Raw genomic sequence first — 19,803 nt, 5'->3', positions numbered from 1 at the left:
TTCTTCTGCTCCTACTGGGGCTCATTCCACCCCATGCAAAGAAGAACCAAAGCACACAGCAGTTCAGAGAAGACAATAACTGGGAGAAGAAAAAAAAAAGAGGAGTCCTGGCTACTTAGGGGTAACAAAGTCTTTGGGATTTGGACAAATTGGGGAGCCAGTGAATAAAGGTAAAATGGAGCCAACCAACCAGCACAGCAGCAGATAACCTACTGGGTCTCTACATGGCTGAACACTTCCCATCACTTCTCTGGATGCTCCTCCCACCCCAACCCCCCCCCCCTCCCCCATTAAATCTGGCAGTGCTTTCCTGCTTCCTGGTTTGGGTATCCTGTTGGAAGGAAAGGAACAAAATATCACCAGGGCACATGACTAATATTGTGATTATGAATTCATAATAATCACTGCAACAGTTTTATTTATTCTTGAGACAAGGGGAGAGGGGAAACTATGGCTTTTTAAATTATCTCTTTCAGAGAAGAAAGGAAAACCACTTGCATAGTCCCTACAAAAGCATGCGGTGGCCTCCAGCCCAGCAGCTGCTTAGAAGCAGAAAATCTGCATTCACAGTCCCCTCAGATGGGGGTGAGCCCCTCCTTTATTCTTTGTTCATCTGTTTGCACATAGCAAATATGAAACAAGGCACTGGTCTCAAGGAGCTTTAACAAGTATACAACACTTGACCCATCTTCACAAATCTGGGATTCCTATAAACACAGACTGCAAAATTTTTTTAACACAAAAATCTTTCTCTGACAATCCAGATGTTGATCCTCCTTCAGTTCTTGTGATCACATTAGAAAGCTTTAAGTGCATGGAAGTGAATTATTGAACAGATTTCAGGGCATTCTGGGATGGGGGACAGCAGCCACCAGGTGTGTAGCTTTACCCAGCAATGGGCAGAGGTCAAGCTTAGAGCGGTAACCAGAGAACCAATGAGTTAAGGCCAGACTGTGATTATGAGTAACAGCAAACCCTGAATCCACAGATCTAGAGGATTTTCTATAACTCATGTTATCAGCAGTTATGAGTCAATAAATAAAGCATGTAGACAAAAGTACATGTTTTAGATGCCCAGATATGGGGGGAAAGTATAGTCTGGCCAGGGAAAATATTTCAGAAAACCTCAAGTTCTGGAAAAGTTCAAGAGGGCCGACTGATAGCCCTGCTTTATCTTCAAACAACTGCAAAATTGAATCTTGCAGAAATGCTTATTTTCCCACAGAATTCTCCAGTCCCACAGTGGGAGCGTGCTGTAGTCTAGGACTCCAGGCACCTGCATGGAAACAAAGACAGTCTTGAGGAATCTATGCTGGACCCACCATTCTGGAGAGGTGGTCTTCTCTGTGCTTGTGCACTGAGAAAGCAGGCAAATGGCTTACTAAATTACTAAACTCTAAAGGAATTGAAAAGACCACAGAAGAAAGGCCTATTTTGTAGTAGTTTTATCACCTATAATTCCTCTGCTTCAACATACTACCTCCTTCCCCACCTGCCCCTGTACATGAAATCCTACAATTCATGTACAGTTCCCCTACGGGAAGAAACCTGTGGGGAACTGGGGGCCACAGGCTGTGGAAACCACCTAAAAGAAAGGAAGCCCCAGATCCCAGGACTTCCTAGCAAAGAAGAGGGCTGCTGTAGGCTGAGGGCAGTGGTAGTGAGTGGCAGCCAGGTCCACAGACGGGTTCTCCATCTCCATCCCATCCCTGGTTTCCCCCACCTTCAATGTGGGTACTCTTTCTGTGCCCATTTTGCAGCTGGGGAATACAAAGCTTGTAGAAAGGAGATAAACTGCATCAAGTCACATGGCTGGTAGAAACAGACCCAGGCTGAAAACATCCTGCCCTATACTTCATAACCTTCTCAAGAGCTTACATAGGATAGAGTCCAGGCATTCTTAAGGAACTGGTGTAACCTTAATACCAAAACCTAACAAAAAAGACACACATTAAAAAATTAAGATGCAAGTTAAGAAAATATTGGCTAACCAAATTAAGTTTATTCTAAGAATTCAAGAAGAATTACAAGAAGTTCCAGAGTTTATTTAAATATGTATCAAGGAGCACCTGGGTGGCTCCGTGGGTTAAGTAAGTGACTTGATTTCAGCTGAGGTCCTGAAATCAAGCCCAGCCTAGGGCTCTGTGCTCAGCAGGAAGTCTGCTTCTCCTCCCCCAGCCCCTGCCCGCGCCCCCTTGCTCATGCATGCACATGCTCAGAGGCTCTCATGCTTTCTCTCTCACAAATAAAGTCTTTAGAAGACAATTTAAAAAAAAAAAAAAGATTTTATTTATTTATTCATGAGAGACAGAGTGGCAGAGACATAGAGGGAGAAGCAGGCTCCCTGTGGGGAGCCCAGTGGAGTACACGACCCCAAGACCCCCGGATGACAAACTGAGCCAAAGGCGGTCAACCACTGAGCCACCCAGGTGTCCCTAAAATAAAATCTTTAAAATTTTAAAAATAAAACTCCTCTGGATGCAGAGATGGAATCTTCATTTTGAAGATGTTATAGCACTCTGCCAATCCCAAGGAGGATTGCTTACATTTGAACTCAAACAAGAAACAAACTTATTTTGGTTGAAGGTATACTCTACCCACTACATGCCTTCTTGCCTTGATGTAATGCTGGAAGGCAAATAGCCATATTTAAACTGTGATGAAGCATGAAAGATGGAAGCCACATCCTAAGGATGGCAAAGGAGAAAGAGAAAATAAACCTAGGCCCCTAAGAGCAACCTGTCATCAACATATTGTCCTTCAAATGGCCCTAATCATCTACTATTTAGACTTCATTTCTAAACAGAAGATTAAGGGGTGCCTGGGTGGCTCAGTCAGTTGAGTGTCCAACTCTTGGTTTCAACCCAGGTCATGATCTTAGTAAGAGTCATGGAATTGAGCTCTGCATCAGGCTCCACACTTCAACTCAACTTGAAGATTCTCTCCCTCTGCCCTTTCCCCAACTCATGCGCTAGCATGCAGGCTCACAGTCAAAAAATATTTTTAAGTAAATAAAGAGAAGTTTTAGGTTTATAACTCCCTTCCTCCAAGAAATCACCCCAGCCTCTTTGGTTTTTGATGCTCATCGCCTGGGTCCCAGACCAATGTTCCTCTCCTGACCACCTCACACCTTGAGTACAGTTCAAGGTAACCTAATTTGTATAAACCCTCTTCCCCTCCCTAAACTGCTTCCACTCCAGAACCCCACTACTTTTCTAAAGTTACTGTCTGTACACTAGCCAATTAACGTCATGTGCCCATTTTACTCTTATTATGCTGTAGCCAACACAGCACTCCCCCTCCACGACAGGCCCCTACCCACCCCCCACTCCACCTTCTTCAGTCACCAAGCTCAGGCACATGAGGTCACAGCAGACCACATCTGACAGCAGCCTCCCTGCTCCAAATTTTGTCCACTCACTCCACCCTCCCTGTCACTTGACTTCCAGGAGGACTCCCCCACTACAGGTCAGGTCTCTTCTGACTCCTATTCCCACCGTAAAGCCCAGTGCCCACCCAAGCTCACCCACTTCCCCTGGATGCCATCTCTATCCAGTGATGTGAGTAGCATTCAAAGGTGCTTAGAGCCTTCCCATTCTCACTGTCAGCTCCGCATGGGAGTGAATTCTCTCCCCTGATTTCCTACAGAACTGTTTCCTCCCTGAGTCCTTAAAAGCCCAGGAGGACTTTAAAGAGTACCACTTCCTAGGCCCAACCCCAAGTTCTGATTTCATTGCTCTGAAGTTGCGTGGGGAGGGAAGTTCAAGTAAGTTCCTCAGGTGGTTGCAGTATGCTCCAATACGAAAACCTAGGCTGTAGGTTCCTGACCAAACAGCAAACTACCTGAGCCGGGATCCCAGGCCCAGCCAAACCTCCTGAAGCAGGTGCCTAGAAGCCAGCATTTCTAGGCAGCTTTCCTCCAGGTTATTCAGAGGCAGCCCAGCACTGGCCCAGGGCTACTGTGCAAGGTTTTAGGTGGGGAGGGGTTCCACTGCCTTTCACCAGGTTCTCAAAGAGTTCTCTGCATCCCAATAGGTCAAATTTGAAGGAATGAGTAGTTCTCCCTTCTTACTGGCAGGAAAGAAAACCTCATCCAGTCACCTCTTTGTTTCCTTTGCTTCTAGACCTCGCAGCATGGAGAAGTCACTTGCAATACATTGTGAACCTAAATCTAAAAGCATACTGAAACCAAAAATCCAAAGCGTACACAAGCAAAAACCCTGGATATGCTGAAAGAGAGGCTCTAGGTCAGGTGTGGTGGACGGGAAGCGATGAGCAGCTTTTCCTTCTTGTCCTCCTGGTAGGTCCCCTTCAGCTGAGGGTGCAGGTATGTTGTTGGCGCTCCTCTGGCAAATCAGCGAAGGATGCGAAGAGTCCCGTCTTCCCAGTGGAAGCCAAGCTCAAACTGCAACCAAGCCCTGTCATTGGCCGTGGTGAGGGAGAAAACCAGCCAGTTCCAAGCCAAAGGGGGCCCTCCTGCTGAGCTCAGGCTTCTCAGCTCCTCACTGCTGACTCCTCACCCCAAACCCTGTGGGCACACAAACCGTACAGAAACCTCAGGGGTCCACGGACCCCACACTCACGTGGCTCCTTGGGGCTCATGAGATACAGGCCGAGAAGCTAGGCATGTTAGGGTCAAACCAGAGCTCTCACCAACTCCTTCGCGCCCCTAAGCACGTCAGCTGCAAACCTGGCAGGCTGGGGGCATAGCCACCCCTGCAGACGGCCTTCCTCACCTGCCTCTGAGGGTTCACAGAGCCGTCCCCACTGCACCACCTGCTCAGCGTGGGAGTTCTCCTCCCTTGTGCAACTTCCGGCAGCATTTTCAGGAATGGTCTGCCCAGCCAGCCCTGGAGGGCTTTAAAAAGCACCACCGTCTGGGGCCACCCCCAAGTGCTGATTTCATTAGTCTGAGGCTGACCAGGAGGGAAGTTGTTAAAGTTCCTCAGGTGTTGCACTCCAGGCCTGAGGACCTAGGCTGTAGGTTCCAGACCAAGCAGCAGACCACCTGAGGAGCTTTGACGAGGCCAGGATCCCAGGCCCCCAGGCCCCAGCCAAACCTCCTGAAGCAGGCACCTAGAAGCCAGCATTTCTAGGCACTTTTGCCCTCAGGGTATTTGGCTCTAAGGACCTTCAAACGTTCAGCCCTTTCCAGCCCTGCCTGGCCTGAGCCACAAGCCCCCCCACCCAAGCCCACAGGGTTGCACCCAACTTCCCCACCCACACACAGCCCTGTGAGCACCGGTGTGGGGGTGAGGAGTAGTTTGCAGAGCCCCAGCCCAGGAGGAAACTGGAAGAGAAGCAGCAGTCGTCTTCAGAGCCAACCCTTGGCCGCAGGCCTGAGCCAAGGCCAGGGAAAACTGAGGTCACCCTAAGTGACTGAGACAAAGGTAGGAGCACTTGGGGAGGCACAGTCCACGTGCCACAGTCACCACACCGGTCCTCACCACACCCAGCTGCACTCTAGTGCTCCTCAAGCCCCTCGTAGCTCTACCACGCTCCCCCTGACGGCGCTTTCCTCCAGGGCTAACCTCCAGCCCCATTTCTCCGTGACAGGTCCCCAGGCCCCTCAGCTGGCACTGGTTTTCTTTCAGACGCAGTGAAGGTGGAAATAAGCAGAAAAGAGGTGGGGGCTCTCTGGCCCAGCTCTGCCCTGTGGGCAAGGATCCAGCTTTGGTTTTCCTGAACTAAAAGAAATTAGATTTCAGAACGCTTTCACCTTCATGCACCCCTCCAGGTCGAAAATGCAGGGATTCCCATTTCAGGGTATCTACTTTCCAAATTCTGGCTGTAATTATGGTAAGGGCTACTACTTTTGAGTTTATATGCTGGGAATTGGCTTAATGTTTTCGGTACTATACGTCATTGCATTTTTTCCTCACAACAACCCAGCCAGGATGTATTAGGATTATCCCCAGTTACTAGGAGATTGAGGTTCAGAGAGGGGAAGAAGCATCCCCGTGGTAACACAGCCATGAAACTAACTGCAAGCCCATGTCCCTAACCACTATGCCATGCTGCTCCCCGCTGTGCCAGAGACCGTGTTGGGATCCCTGCTGATACAGGGAGGTAAATGGAATTGGGTAATATGGTCCTCATTTTATAAATAAATTTTATAAACTCTTGTCAAAGATCAAGTGGCTTGCCCAAGGTCACACAATGGCAGAGTCGCGAATAATAATCCAGAGGGTTCGAAGCTTCTGGTTCGGCCACAACATGCTGTAGTTGTTAATTTCCCTGGTCTTGGAAAAGCAATAAATAGACTTGGCTCCATTTTGGTAGCATAATTGCTTTGTCCTTCTACTTTTGAAGGTCTTTCTCCTCTTCTCCAATTAGCTATAGCTTTAGTGATAATTCTAAACAAGGAGTGGGTTAATTTTTAGTCTTGGCATTAAAGAGCAGGGTAATGGACAAGCACAAAGAAACTCCTCCAGCAAGGAAAATTCTCAGAACACACTGTACAACAACAACAACAACAAAAATACCAGCATTTACACACCTCCTGCCACACATTGTCATTATATGGTCACAACACTAGCAGATTTTTGTTAAAATTTACACAAAGAAATCAAGAGAAAGAATGGTTTCATTTGTCCTTTTCATGCCTCAACGGGGCAATTCTTAACTAGAAAGAAATTATATTTTAACTCCCATTCATGGGAGACAAGAGTTCTCAGGCACACAGACAATGCCAAATGCCACACTCTGAGGGGAGGACCTAGAAGGGGAAACTCAGAATAAATGACACTGCAGATGTGCCCAGATGCCTCCCACCTGTGCAGGAAGGCTCAGCCTGCAGGCTGCTTCCAACTAGCTCCCAGCAAGCTGCCATATGCTGCCTGGGCTCAGTGGTGGTAAACAACCTGGGGATAATGGAGTGACCCAGCAATGCCAGGACAGTACCATCCTGGTTAATCTTCTGCAGCCTAGGCCAGGGACAGAGGGGCCTCCCCACCAGTGATCACTAAAGGTAGCTTCCCCATACTCTTCCAGACAAAAAGGAGTGCCATCTTGAATACATTCCAAAGGACAAGGGATAGGTCACTAAAAACCAGGAATTTTGCAAAAACATAAAGCCCCCTCTGGGCTAAGTTTGGGGCCCACCTGTCAAAAGCACAGCTACCCAGCATGGTCTGGCTACTTTCTCCTGATGATACTTTCCAACGTATGAGTCCTGCCTTCTCATCTTGCCATAATCCATCTTAGGTTGCGGGTGCAGAAATGTGGTCAAGGTTGCACCTATCACATGGCCCCATGTCCAGGTGATGATTTACAAGGGAACAGAGAGAGAAAGTAAGTCCCAGGATCTCCTCTGGAGAGCTTGCAGCAGGGTTCCTGGCTCTTGAGGAATGGTTGTGGGGACTTCCAGCACCTGGATGCTGATGCTAAGAGTGCCAGATGATGGCAGCAAATGCGTCTTCCCGAGTCACGGTGCAGCCTGCTTGAGTGCTACTTGAGCCAAACCCAGTGTTTTAGCCTGGGACCGATGATGTCCTTGCATGAAACAAACTTATGTCACCAAAAGTACCGACATACATCCTGAGTAAACCTAAAATGCCTTTGCCCAGAAGCTCCTGGGATGGTCAGGTGAGTACAGACTTGGAATCAGGTCCACCTTTGTTCAAACTTGGCTCTACCATCTCCTGGCTCTGTCTTCCTGGACCTGTAATTTAACTCCTGACCCTCAGTTGTTTCAAATGAAAAACAGAAACAATAAAATCAGTCACATGACTGTTAAGAGAATGAACTATTAAATAAACAGACCGTGAACAAGTTACCTGGTATGGTGGCTGGCATAGCAGGTGTTCCATAAATGTTATTTTCTTCCCCATTCTTTTTTTTTTTTTTAAGAGAGAGAGTATGTGCATGCGTTGCAGGGGGGCAGAGAGAGAGAGAGAATCTTAGACTCCATGCGCAGCAGGAAACCTGCCATGGGGCTCGATCTCAGGACCAAGATCATGACCTGAATCAAAATCAAGAATCAGCACCAAGGTGCCCCTTTTTTCCCCCACTCTTAACCCTTGATACTGCTATCTAATATAAGGATGCTTTCTTCCCCTAAGCTCCCATCTCCAGATCATTCAACTTTTGTTTTTTGGTTTTTTTTTTTTCAACTTTTGATAAGAAAGAAAAAAATCAAACAGAGCATGGTCTTCAACTGTACTACCAGTAGAGAGATTTTTCAGGATGGTAACAATCTACTCATAAACTCCTGGTATATGCTTAATCAATGAACCATGAAGTCATCCAATTAGACTGTCATCCAGCCTGAATTTTGACATCTTATATAAAGGGATAGCACTGTCAAATACTTTGTAAAAACATAGCAATGGAATTTTCCCAAGCCTATCAATCTAATAATAATTATTTTTAATAATGATGAGTAGAATCTAGTGTGAAATAATAATGACACCTCTCCTCTATGTATAGCCTATAGTAGTCTGTCCCCAGGGTCTGTTCCCATTGGGTCTTCAGAAAACTTGGCTGGTTCCCACCAAGGATCCTGGCATTAGTGCTCATGGTCATGTTATTCAGGAATCCATTTCAGGGTCCTGCCATTTACCTGACTACCAACATTCAGTAAGTACCTATCATGTGCTGGGAAAATGCTAGATGACAGATATTCAGACAAGCCCAGTTCTGATCTATGAGATTTTTAGCAGCAGGCAACTAAGGGAGGTACTTTTAGGGGGCAAAGCACCCTAAACTGTGGCAGGTGTTGAAGTTGGGGAAACCCAGAAAATCATCGGAAATACCAGAATCAGGCAGAAAACTAATGCTGAGAAGGTTCCCACTCTCCCTCATCTTGAGAGCCACTCACAAAGCATCAGCACTCACTGAGAATATTCATCTGGCTATAATCTATTTTTAACTCAGGCAGGGTAGCTTCAGAGAAACTTTTGGGGAAGTCCATGAATATCAGATTGAGACAGCTAAACTCTACTTGGAAAGCAACAGGGAATCTCTGAAGGTTTCTCAGGAGGAAGGTGATAAAATCAGAGATTGACTTGGATCTGAATGGATGAGGACAGAAAGGAAGGCAGGGGGCCCCCAATTAAAAAGCTATTTCAACGAGGATCCCTGGGTGGCTCAGCGGTTTAGCGCCTGCCTTGGCCCAGGGTGTGATCCTGGGGTCCTGGGATCCAGTCCTGAATCGGGCTCCCTGATGGAGCCTGCTTCTCCCTCTGCCTGTGTCTCTCATGAATAAATAAATAAAAATTTAAAAAAAAAAAAAGCTATTTCAACAACCTAATAAATACAGGAATAGCTGACCATATGTTCATGTGTGATGAATGGGATTTTACTTTCTTTACACCTGATTTTTCATGTGTATTGTTTTATTCAGATTCACAGCAATCAAAAGTACTAAGCCATTCTAGAGGTAGGCTAAAAGTAGGTAGGCTAATTGTGATGTCAATTAATACAATTATGAATCATTTTCTCCACTGTTGTGAGTTCAAAAGGTGATATAGTATAAAATAAGCTACTAGGACATCTGCCAAGAAAATGAAATATCCAGGAAGTTATCATTAAAAACAATATTTGAAATAGTTGTCCAACTACTCAAGTCTAGAAAATATTATTTTCATTATATTTGGTTTAAAAAAAAAAAACTTAGAAGGTAATGTGCTTAATTAAACTATACCACAAATGTTCCTGCCCCTGAGTGGCCCTGTCAAGAAGAATTACTCAGAATGCAAACAGATTTGCAATTTCTACTGGTCAGGCATTTGCATCTCCCTTCCTTTGTGTAACTGTGTGTGAAGAGAAGAGTAAAGCTATGGTGGTTTCTTCCGAATATTCTAAGGCCTTAACGTACCCCCATATCTTGGAAGGTTGGGACTAGTGAGCAGGGACAACTGTTGCTCTTACCCAGCATCATCCTGGAAGCCTTCCAGCTCATCCCGTTGCTCTGCCAGGGTGGCTTCCAAGTCCAGGTAGGCGCCGTTGTGGGAGAGCTGCAGCGTGCAGTCATCGAGCTGCAAGAGAAAGAGCTTTTAAGCCGAGCCTGCTCCCAGGACACTGACCTTGTATAGAGAAGTCCCTTCAGGTTGCCCTCATGTGTTTTTTTAAAATCAAACATTATTCTGAAATTCAGATCATAACAGGCAGAGGGAGTGGGTTAATACAAACAAATTGGGAGCCAACTACATAATGTCTGGACTGAAATGACACCTAATAAGGGAATGACACTGACAGGGCCCAGGAGACGTGGACAGGGGAGTGAAGGAGTCCTTCTCCATCTGAATAATAGCATATCCAAATTACAACATACCACAGAAGACATTTGGTCTCTTTGTTACTAACCTTATTTTTCAAAAATTTATTTAACACTTACATGTTGCTAACTATGTCCCATGCATAATGCTAAGCATTATACCTGTTACATCACTTGACTGTCACACAAACCCTATTAATTTCTATCATTCTCCCCATTTTTAGGAAGAGTACACCAAGGCACGGAGCGAGACTACGTTACTTGACCAGGGTCACACCTGGTAAATGGTAGTTTGATTCAAAGTCATGCTCTTGATCACTGTGCCACTCTGCATCCTCTCTACGGCCACAAACCTACAAAGGACTTGAAAATATCATGTTTGCAAAATGCAGTACATGTCATCTTAGTGTTCGGGTGTGGCCAAGGCCGTGTCACATGTTTGCCAACCCCATTCCTTTTTCTTCCTGGGCACAAAGACTACATATCCCAGTATTACAGTAGGGCTAACGGCTATATAACTGAGTGCTGACCAATGGAATCCTAGTGGAAAGTAAAAAAAAAAAAAAGGCTCCCAACAGGCCTGGCCCTTAACTTCCCTGCATATCCATCCACCTTTCTTCTAGCACATACAGCCAGATGCAGAGAAGCCAGAGGCTGGATGCAAAGGCACCAAAGGAGGATTCCAAAGTCTAGAAACCAGCAAAGCCCCAGATAGGAGGAGCTCCAGCTCCTGAATCACTGCTTGGAAGAGAGCATTCAATTGCCCAGCATCCACTGCCCACCCTGGCTAGTGACAAGAGCTAGACATAAGCCTTTGCTGTGATAAACTGTTAAGATTTTGAGGTTGTTACGGCAGCCAGCATTACATGACATTTAGAATACAGGAAAATAATTTTATCAAAGATTAACGTTCTGAGGAAATCCAACTTCACGCTTGATTTCTTGGGCTATAAGGGCTGGTCTTAGTAGTTACCTACCAGATGAGCTAACACTCCTATTCCACAATGACAGGAGATTGGGGGAAAGCAAAGGTAAATATTTAGCTGCTTTAAAACATCTAGATAAATGCCTGATAATCCTCCCACTATAAGTGAGATTTCAAACAAGGAATTAATCTCTTTTGATGCAAAAGCTTTGCTTATTATCCTCAACAAGAGAAATGTAGACTGTCGACTTATCTAGAATCAGCATCTGTAATAGGCTGCTAATTCTTATAGAGACCCCACAGCTCCTGTTTCTAGTTATCCTCAACAGAATGAAAGGAATTTTTTTAAAATTATTTGTAAGAAATACCTAGCTAAATCATTTGAAGGGGCTAATCCTATTTGATTCACTTGTTTTTATTTCTCTAATAACAAACTGGCTTCCCTTAACTCCCAAAGGCACACTGGTGAGGTTCAGCATTCTTGACTGGTATTTTATGGATGGATCATCTCATCTGAGAAAGCATTTCAACCCAAGGATCCAATTGGCCAAATTCATTGTACTGTGGTGCAAGACGTGCACCCAGCGTTTGGGGGGACATGCAGGGGAGCTGCCTCCCCCAGCCTTTAGAAGCAGCGGACAGGAAGGATTTCCTGCAGAAGCCATCTCCTGGGCCAAGTGTCTCCTGTGGACTGCAATCAGACTTGATCATTCCTAGATGGAACATTCCATTAGAAACTGGACCTGTTAACGTGTACCCTAAGCCATGTGTAGAGCTGGAATCACTGCAGCTCAGTCTTGCTTTGACCCCTTGCTGATGTTATTAACTAAGACAACTTACGGGGTCTGTTCTGTTGATAGTACCAACACTTTGGCTTATTTCTCATCCCACTTATAACCAACAGACCAGAAGATGGGGATAATAAAAGCCCTTTAAGCCATAACAATTTTTTTTTGCCTCAGGCCCTAGAAATGTGTGGGCCCAGAGAAAAAGGCTTTTGGATAAAGAGTTTCTGCTTCTCCCAGGGGCCTGAGTTATTCTGAGGATAGGGTCCACACTCAGGCCAGAGAGAAAGAACCAAGTCAGAGAGGCAGTGCTGCTAGCATGGAGAGAGACAGAATGGGCACCTGTATGGGGTATAAATATTGCCACCATGGCCCATTTCAAGCTACCAAAGGGAAACCAATGAGTGTGGAGTTGGAAAAGAGACACAGAAGCCCACCAGTATATAGTATTTTCACCAAACAGATACAAGAGATGTCAGGAACCTTAAAAGCATAGGTAGCAGTACAATATAACAAAACAATTAGGAAGTAACATGTTTTGAGTATTTATTACGTATATTTTTTATATAACTTATTTAAGTGTACGTTTATATAATTTACTTTTTAGGGGCACCTGGGTGGCTCAGCCGGTTAAGCAACTGCCTTCAGCTCAGGGTCCTGAGATGGAGCCCCGCATCAGGTTCCCTGACCTGCCTGCCACTTTCCATGCTTATGCTCTCTCTCTCTCTCTCTCTCTCTCTCTCTCTCTGTGTGTGTGTGTGTGTGTGTGTGTGTGTGTCAAATGAATAAATAAAATCTTTTTTAAAATTTACTTTTTAATAATGGATGCATTCAACAACTGGTCACAAAATTCTGGGAATTTTGTGAGCCCCCTCCAGCCTCCCAGGTCACACTCCTTCTGACCCTCCCAGGTCATTCATTTGATGCATCCAACATGGAGCCAGCAGGGAGTGGGTAAGAGGCTGAAGACCCTGTCCCAGCTTTCACTCCTCACACCCCACTTAGCCCTATGATTGTCTCCTCAGCTGGGGCAGAGGTGGAGCTCACTGGCCACCAGCAGATATAGCCTTGTTCTTACTGGCAACTGTGGCCAGTTTGCCCAGCATCTCCATCCCATACCTGAGGATGGAGCCTCAGATGAATACGAATATCTGGTTTTGGAACGCCTGGGTGGCTCAGCGGTTGAGCATCTGCCTTTGGCTCAGGGTGTGATCCCAGTACAGGGATCGAGTGCCACATCAGGCTCCCTGTGAGGAACCTGCTTCTCCCTCTGCCTATGTCTCTGCCTCTCTCTGTGTCTCTCGTGAATAAATAAATAAAATCTTAAAAAAAAAAAAAAGGAATATCCGGTTTTCCTCAACATTCACCAAGTATCTGCCCACCAAGTATCTGCCTCAGCATGCTCCTGGCCAGGCTGGAACCACAACATAACACCCCACAATCTCCCCGGCCTCCAACAACAGAATCCCAAAAGTTTAGCAGAACTGCCTGTTCTCATCATTCCTCTCCTCACATTCAGGGCATCATTACTACCATTTCCATAGTTCAATTTTAACAAAATTATATGTCAGGCACGGGCTGGGCACCAAGGAACACATAAACGCTTCCTCCCCTCAAAGATCATCTTATTGAGTAAATATAACACACAAATAGAATGCAGAAGAGAATTAAAAGCCATTTAAACCAACTGTTATAATGTGTGGAAGTTCATCCTCAGTCGTATTTCTTCCCTATAATTAGCAGCCACAGGCTCCCGGGACCCAAGCATCCTCCATGAAAATGTCCCAGTCCTCCTTCCAGAGGAAAGGCTGCCATTACTTCCTAAGCCAGTGTCACAATCCTGCTCCCCTAATTAACAGATGGGCAATTTGTGCTAGTTTTCATCAACTAAACCAGAAAAGATGAATATGTGCCTTTTAATCTGTCAGGAAGTGAGTGTGGGGAGGCCTCACAGTAGAGCTACAGGAAGGGGTCAAGTTCAGACATTGCAGTCTTTAGGAGCCGGGACACATGTGCACCATGGGGGGTCCCAACAACACGTGAAGGGGGTCACGCGGCCCATGAAGATACCACACAGGTCAACACACACTGCCCGCCCCATTCCACCACACAAGCCCCACCTCATCAGCACAACCGAGACACCCAAGATTAATATTTAAACCATCATGTGGGCTAAGGAGTAACAACACAGGGCTTCTTTGCTGGACCCACACATTGAAACAGTAAAATCCCCCGAAGGAGGGTCAGCTTCAGGTATCACCTTCAAAGCAAATTGGTAAGTATACCCAGCGAAATCTTCAATCTCGTCAGGGAGAAGTGTTATAAAAGAACACAACGATGTGAATAGGCAGTGAGTCAAGATTGAGTCCCACCTGGCTATTATAAAGATTCAGACAGAACCACCCAAACTTTGCCTACACCGTGGAGGACTCCGACACCTCCCTGCCAGACCAGCTCTTGACAGGGAACCTCAATCCCTACTTACGCCAAGGCAACCTGATCCCCTCCCTTGGCCTCTCATGTCAACTGTCTTCCTGAATGACTTAAGAACTCTGGAATTTCCTGACTCCAATAATTTTCATGTCAACCCTGATCCCCTGGCAGCATGTTCCCCCCACTCCCTTCCTGGCTTTAGGTGCAGTGGCCAGGACACTGCCGGGCACTTCAGGACATAAGACAAAGCAGGGAGCCCTGGGGGAAGATAACGTTACAGGGCTGTTCCAGAAGTGCGGGCAGGGAAGTCTCTAGCAGCAGTGACCGCGGTGTGGCAGGAAAACTTCAGATCAGGCTGCAGCCTGTAAACCTGTGGCCAGGATTCCGGGGGGGGGGGGGGGGGGGGGGGGGGGGGGCAGGGTACTCAGGAGGGGGTCAGTCACAGAGCCACACTAGGGACCCTTCCAAACACTCTGGGGTTTTGTGTCACCCCATCTTAACACACCACTAAAGCAGCCCCTCCACTCCTTGCAAAAAAGGTTGCACAAGGTCACTCTCAGGTTCTTCTGACTGTTCCTACAAAGACAGTGCAGTTCAAAAAGAAAAGGCAGGGATCCCTGGGTGGCGCAGCGGTTTGGCGCCTGCCTTTGGCCCAGGGCGCGATCCTGGAGACCCGGGATCGAATCCCACGTCGGGCTCCCGGTGCATGGAGCCTGCTTCTCCCTCCGCCTGTGTCTCTGCCTCTCTCTCTCTCTGTGACTATCATAAATAAATAAAAAATTTATAAAAAAAAAAAAAAAAAAAAAAAAAACAAAAAGAAAAGGCAGACTCACCATCCTGGGGTGGGGGTGGGGGGAAGCATCTAAAACAAGGCTGATGTCACATCTCAATTTGTATATTCTTTTCTTTCCTTAATGTAGTGAAGCCAGCGTGTTACTTGAGGTGGTTTAATGATTACCTGGGGTTGGCAGCAGTTCTACAGGGATCCTTAGTCTAGGCAGTAAAATACATTTGCATGGAACCATTCTATAAATACACATAAGGACTATCCTTTAAGCTAATTTTGGTAATAGTTCAGAAGTAGGAAAACATATGCTGATTTTTAAGAGAAAACAGAGAAAAGCTAAAATATCATTTACTAATGTCATTTGATTGGTTCCCCCCATCCTTGCATGCACACGGCTTACAATATGATTTTGTGGTTCCTCCCATCAAGAGGTAGGTTCTTTCTCTACTCCCAGAATTGGGGTTGCCCTGTGTATTATTGCTTTGGCCAACTCAGCAACAAATGTGACATAGTAGAGACGAGAGATACTTGTTCCCCTAGGGCTATCCTCTCTTACTGCTCTTGGAACTCTGCCAACGCATGAAGAAGCCAGGGTTAGCGAGCCTCTGGGATGCCTGTTTGTTCCCGCTGCCCCTGCCGACATCCTGCCAACTGCCGCACACTAAGTGAAGCCAATATGGATCATCGAGCCTCCATCTGATCTGCCAGCTGATGATAGACACATGAGAGACCAGCAGATGTCAGCCAAACTGGCCCAAACCAGAAGAACCAGCCAGGAGACCCAAAGACTTATGGGTAACATCTTATGATTGTTGCTTTAGGTCAATATCCCCTTCCAAGGGCCAGCCACCTCAGCCCACAGCAGACACACAGCCCGAGGGAATGCAACTTCACACTTTTAGTGCTTTGTGCCTGGATCAGTGATGGGTGAGAGGCCCACACCACCAAGGTGCTCCCTGAACACACCATGACACTACCAGCTCAAGGCAGGAATGCCAGCACAACGCCCAGCCCTCAGCTGCCACAGAGCAGGCATGTCCTTCCTGGAGACCCCACTGGGGACAGAAGGCAATGGCAGACGCTGGGCAGTAAGGGGGGGGGGGGCATCAAAGGCTGGGAGAGAAAAAAAAAAAAAAAGGCTGGGAGAGTAGTCAGCTGAGAATCCCTCCCAGGGAGGTAGGAAGAAGCAAAAGGCAAAACAATGTATGAGTTGTGGTTCTAAGCCCTTAATGCAGGTTCCATCGTCCCATTGTACAAAATGTACATTTAAAAGTCAAAGTATGAAGACTCTCAGGATAAGCAACTGCAAGCACAGGACCCTTTGGACTGCACTGCTCGCACACCCACAAAGCAGGTCCCGAAAGTGGGACTGGTCCCACTACTGGCTCAGAAACAAAGCATGGCTGTGGGTCCCATCTCTCTCCAGGGCAGGCTAATTGAGGGCTCCTTGGGTGCCCCCTCTTCCAGACTCATCCCAGCTCTAAGAGCAGTAGAAAGGCAGCACGTTTCCATTCATCAGTTCTAAGAGCACTACACCTGTTTCCCCTTCAAATGGCATTGCTGCTGCTAGGCAGTCACGAAGCTTGTGGCTTCTTTAAACTTTGTGGTTCCTTCTAAAGGCAGCAGAGACATGGAACTAGACATAGGAGACAGGCCCAAAAAAAAAAGGAAAGAGAGTTTTCCAATAAGCAATGACACGAGGTCCTTTCACAATTTCTTAATAAAACCTGCACAAAACCCTGGCTCGGCCATTCAAGTATCTATGGTCTATGGTTCCCCTATAACCCACGCAGACCACTACAGAGGAACGAGATGCAAAGGGATGCACATTATGGCTGCCCTCTGTCATTTCCTGAGGTGTATAGTGAAGATGTGGCATGCATATCATTGTCCTTCAAACCACAGAAAATTTTCACAATTATTCCTTTGTATATATATAATACATTTCACAATTAAAAATGATTAGTTTCATATATTGGTCCATTTTCTTAGAGAAAGATCAGATGAAACTGATTCACATGATATCAGAAGAAAACAGGTCTTATTAACTAATCCCAACAAATATTATTCAAACTTTTAAATCCACAGGGACCCATTTAGCTTCTTTGGAACAACAAATACAATGCAGGTACTTTAATAAATGTTTTAGGGTAAAGTACACAGATTTTTTGGATATCTAGCATATATGGGTTATGAAATAATATGAATGCATTTGCTTTGAAAGAGGCTGGATTTTACTTCCTTGGAAACCTTTAGTAGGTTCTGTTATTTGTGGCCACCAACTTCATCGAGAGAAGCAATGTCCTGAAATTGAGTTAGGCAGTTGCCAGATTTTATTTAAGTCAACAAAACCATGCAGCTCATCGACCAAAGGCCAGGGCTTCTGCCAAAGTCTACAAGAAAGACAAAGGCAAGATTTCTCCCATTAAGAGCTTAAGCTAAGGGGATATGATAATCTGGTAAATATTTGAATGATTTTAAAAGACTTTTTTATCATTAAATAAATAACCAAGAATGCATTAACCTTCTCTATTAAAGAGGCTGTAATATTTACTTACATTTACAGGCACCTTTTTCCATTTTCTGTTTCACTTCAGTCAATTTGTAAAACAGCATCAGCACCAAGTTTCAGAATCCTATCTGATCCATTATCATTCACCCATTCCCTCACGCAGATTAATAATCCTTTCCTATACTCATCGTGTGTGCCAGGCACTGTGCCATGTCCTAGGGAGCCGACTGCCATCAGGACAGCCCAGGGAGCACCCACCGCTATAGATGGGGCTGATCCCCAAACAGCTGGTGGGACTTCGGGAAGGACAATGAGTATGTCCCCTTTGTTGTGTCTGTTCTTGTTTTCATTGCATTGACAGGTTTGGGGAACAGGGAGCTAAAGGATGCAAAAGCCCTGCCAGGGAAGGAGTGTGAGTAGGCCAGACACTGAAAGAAGGAAGCCAAGGGCTCTGGAAGAGGAGACTTCCTGGCCACTGGAGAGTTTAGGCTTGATTCTAGAGCAACAGGAAGCTGTGAAAGGATTGTAAAGGGATACATACAGGGCCAGCTTTGCAGGACGGGGATGGAAGGGAGAAGACAAATGAAGATGCCAGTGCAGGACCTGGGGGTAATTGGAAGAGGGTTTGGACAATGGGGGGATCTATGGGAATGGAGAGAAAAGAGGGAGAGGGCTCATTCAGGGAAAGAGATGGGGAAGAGAGAAGAAAAAGTCAGGTGACATGGGGATTGATCAGATGCAGCAGTCCCAAACAGAGAGAAGCAAAATCTTGAGTTTATTATTTGATCAAATTAATATCTTTTAGTGATACCTTTACAAACATGAGAAACATGAGAGGGAAAGCTCTTGGGGGCAGAAACAGGACAGAATTGGAGTTTTTGTTGTTAAACATGTTACATCTTGGACCAGTGGAAATGCTGAGTAGAGAAATTGATTTGGGGAGTTCAGGTATAAATACAAACATGGCAGTTGAAATCTCACAAACACACTGGTGTACCTAAAGATCACAGCTAACTCTTTGTATCTTGAAGGGGAATGTAATCCCCTTTTTCATACCTGGTATTGGTAATTTGTGCTTTCTCCTTTTTTTCTCATGGTTTAGGAGAAGTCCTTCTCTCATGTACTAGTCTTTTCAAAGAACCAACTTTTGATTTTATTGCTTTTCCAGTTTGTTTTTTATCTCATTAATTTTTTTCCTCCTACATTCTTAGTGTTTAATATGCTTTTTTCTAGCATCTAAAAATCTTACAATTTTCAGTCTTTCCTCTTTTCAATTATATGCACTTTAAACTATAATTTTCTCTTGTCACATTTAGCTACAGCCCACAATATCTGATATGCCATATTTCAAATTTTCATTATCTTCACAATATTTCCTAAATTCCACTGGGACTTCTTCGATCCATGGGTTATTTAGAAATGTGTTACATACTTCTCAAATATTTAAGGATCTTCAAGTATCTTTTTTTTTTTAATTTTTATTTATTTATGATAGTCACACAGAGAGAGAGAGAGAGAGAGAGGCAGAGACACAGGCAGAGGGAGAAGCAGGCTCCATGCACCGGGAGCCCGACGTGGGATTCGATCCCCGGTCTCCAGGATCGCGCCCTGGGCCAAAGGCAGGCGCTAAACCGCTGCGCCACCCAGGGATCCCAAGTATCTTTTTTTATTGTTGATTTCCAGCTTAATTTCTCTGTAGTCAGCAAATATACTCTGTATGATTTCAATTCTTTGAAATTTCTTGAAATTCATCTATGACCCAGTAAATTGAATGGATATGTCCTCAACAGCCACACTGTTAAGTAGATTCTCAGATTTCTATCCTCACTGCTTTAAATAACTTGCTTAGGGATCCCTGGGTGGTGCAGCGGTTTGGCGCCTGCCTTTGGCCCAGGGGCGATCCTGGAGACCCGGGATCGAATCCCACGTCAGGCTCCCGGTGCATGGAGCCTGCTTCTCCCTCTGCCTGTGTCTCTGCCTCTCTCTCTCTCTCTCTCTCTCTCTCTCTCTCTCTCTCTCTGTGACTATCATAAATAAATAAAAATTTTAAAAAAAGTTTAAAAAAAAAATAAATACATAACTTGCTTATTCTATAGAGAGGCATATTAATTTCCCAATAGAGCTGTGAATGTTTCTTTTTCC

General features: G+C 45.5%; 1 protein-coding gene across 16 annotated transcripts in view; it reads right to left on the bottom strand.

The window, feature by feature from the left end:
• The window catches only part of FHOD3 (formin homology 2 domain containing 3), a 465,123-nt gene that overhangs the window by 392,862 nt on the left and 52,458 nt on the right, over positions 1–19,803 (bottom strand). For all 16 annotated transcript variants that reach the window (XM_072732212.1, XM_072732222.1, XM_072732218.1 and 13 more), the window contains exon 2: positions 9,874–9,980. In XM_072732212.1, the coding sequence (XP_072588313.1) occupies positions 9,874–9,980 (107 nt within the window). The remainder of the gene's footprint in view (positions 1–9,873; positions 9,981–19,803) is intronic.

This window comes from Vulpes vulpes, chromosome 13 (genome assembly GCF_048418805.1).
Source record: "Vulpes vulpes isolate BD-2025 chromosome 13, VulVul3, whole genome shotgun sequence".
Taxonomy (NCBI): Eukaryota; Metazoa; Chordata; class Mammalia; order Carnivora; family Canidae; genus Vulpes; species Vulpes vulpes.
The sequence above is the reverse complement of the archived record's forward strand: the minus strand, read 5'-3'. Positions and strand labels throughout refer to the sequence as shown.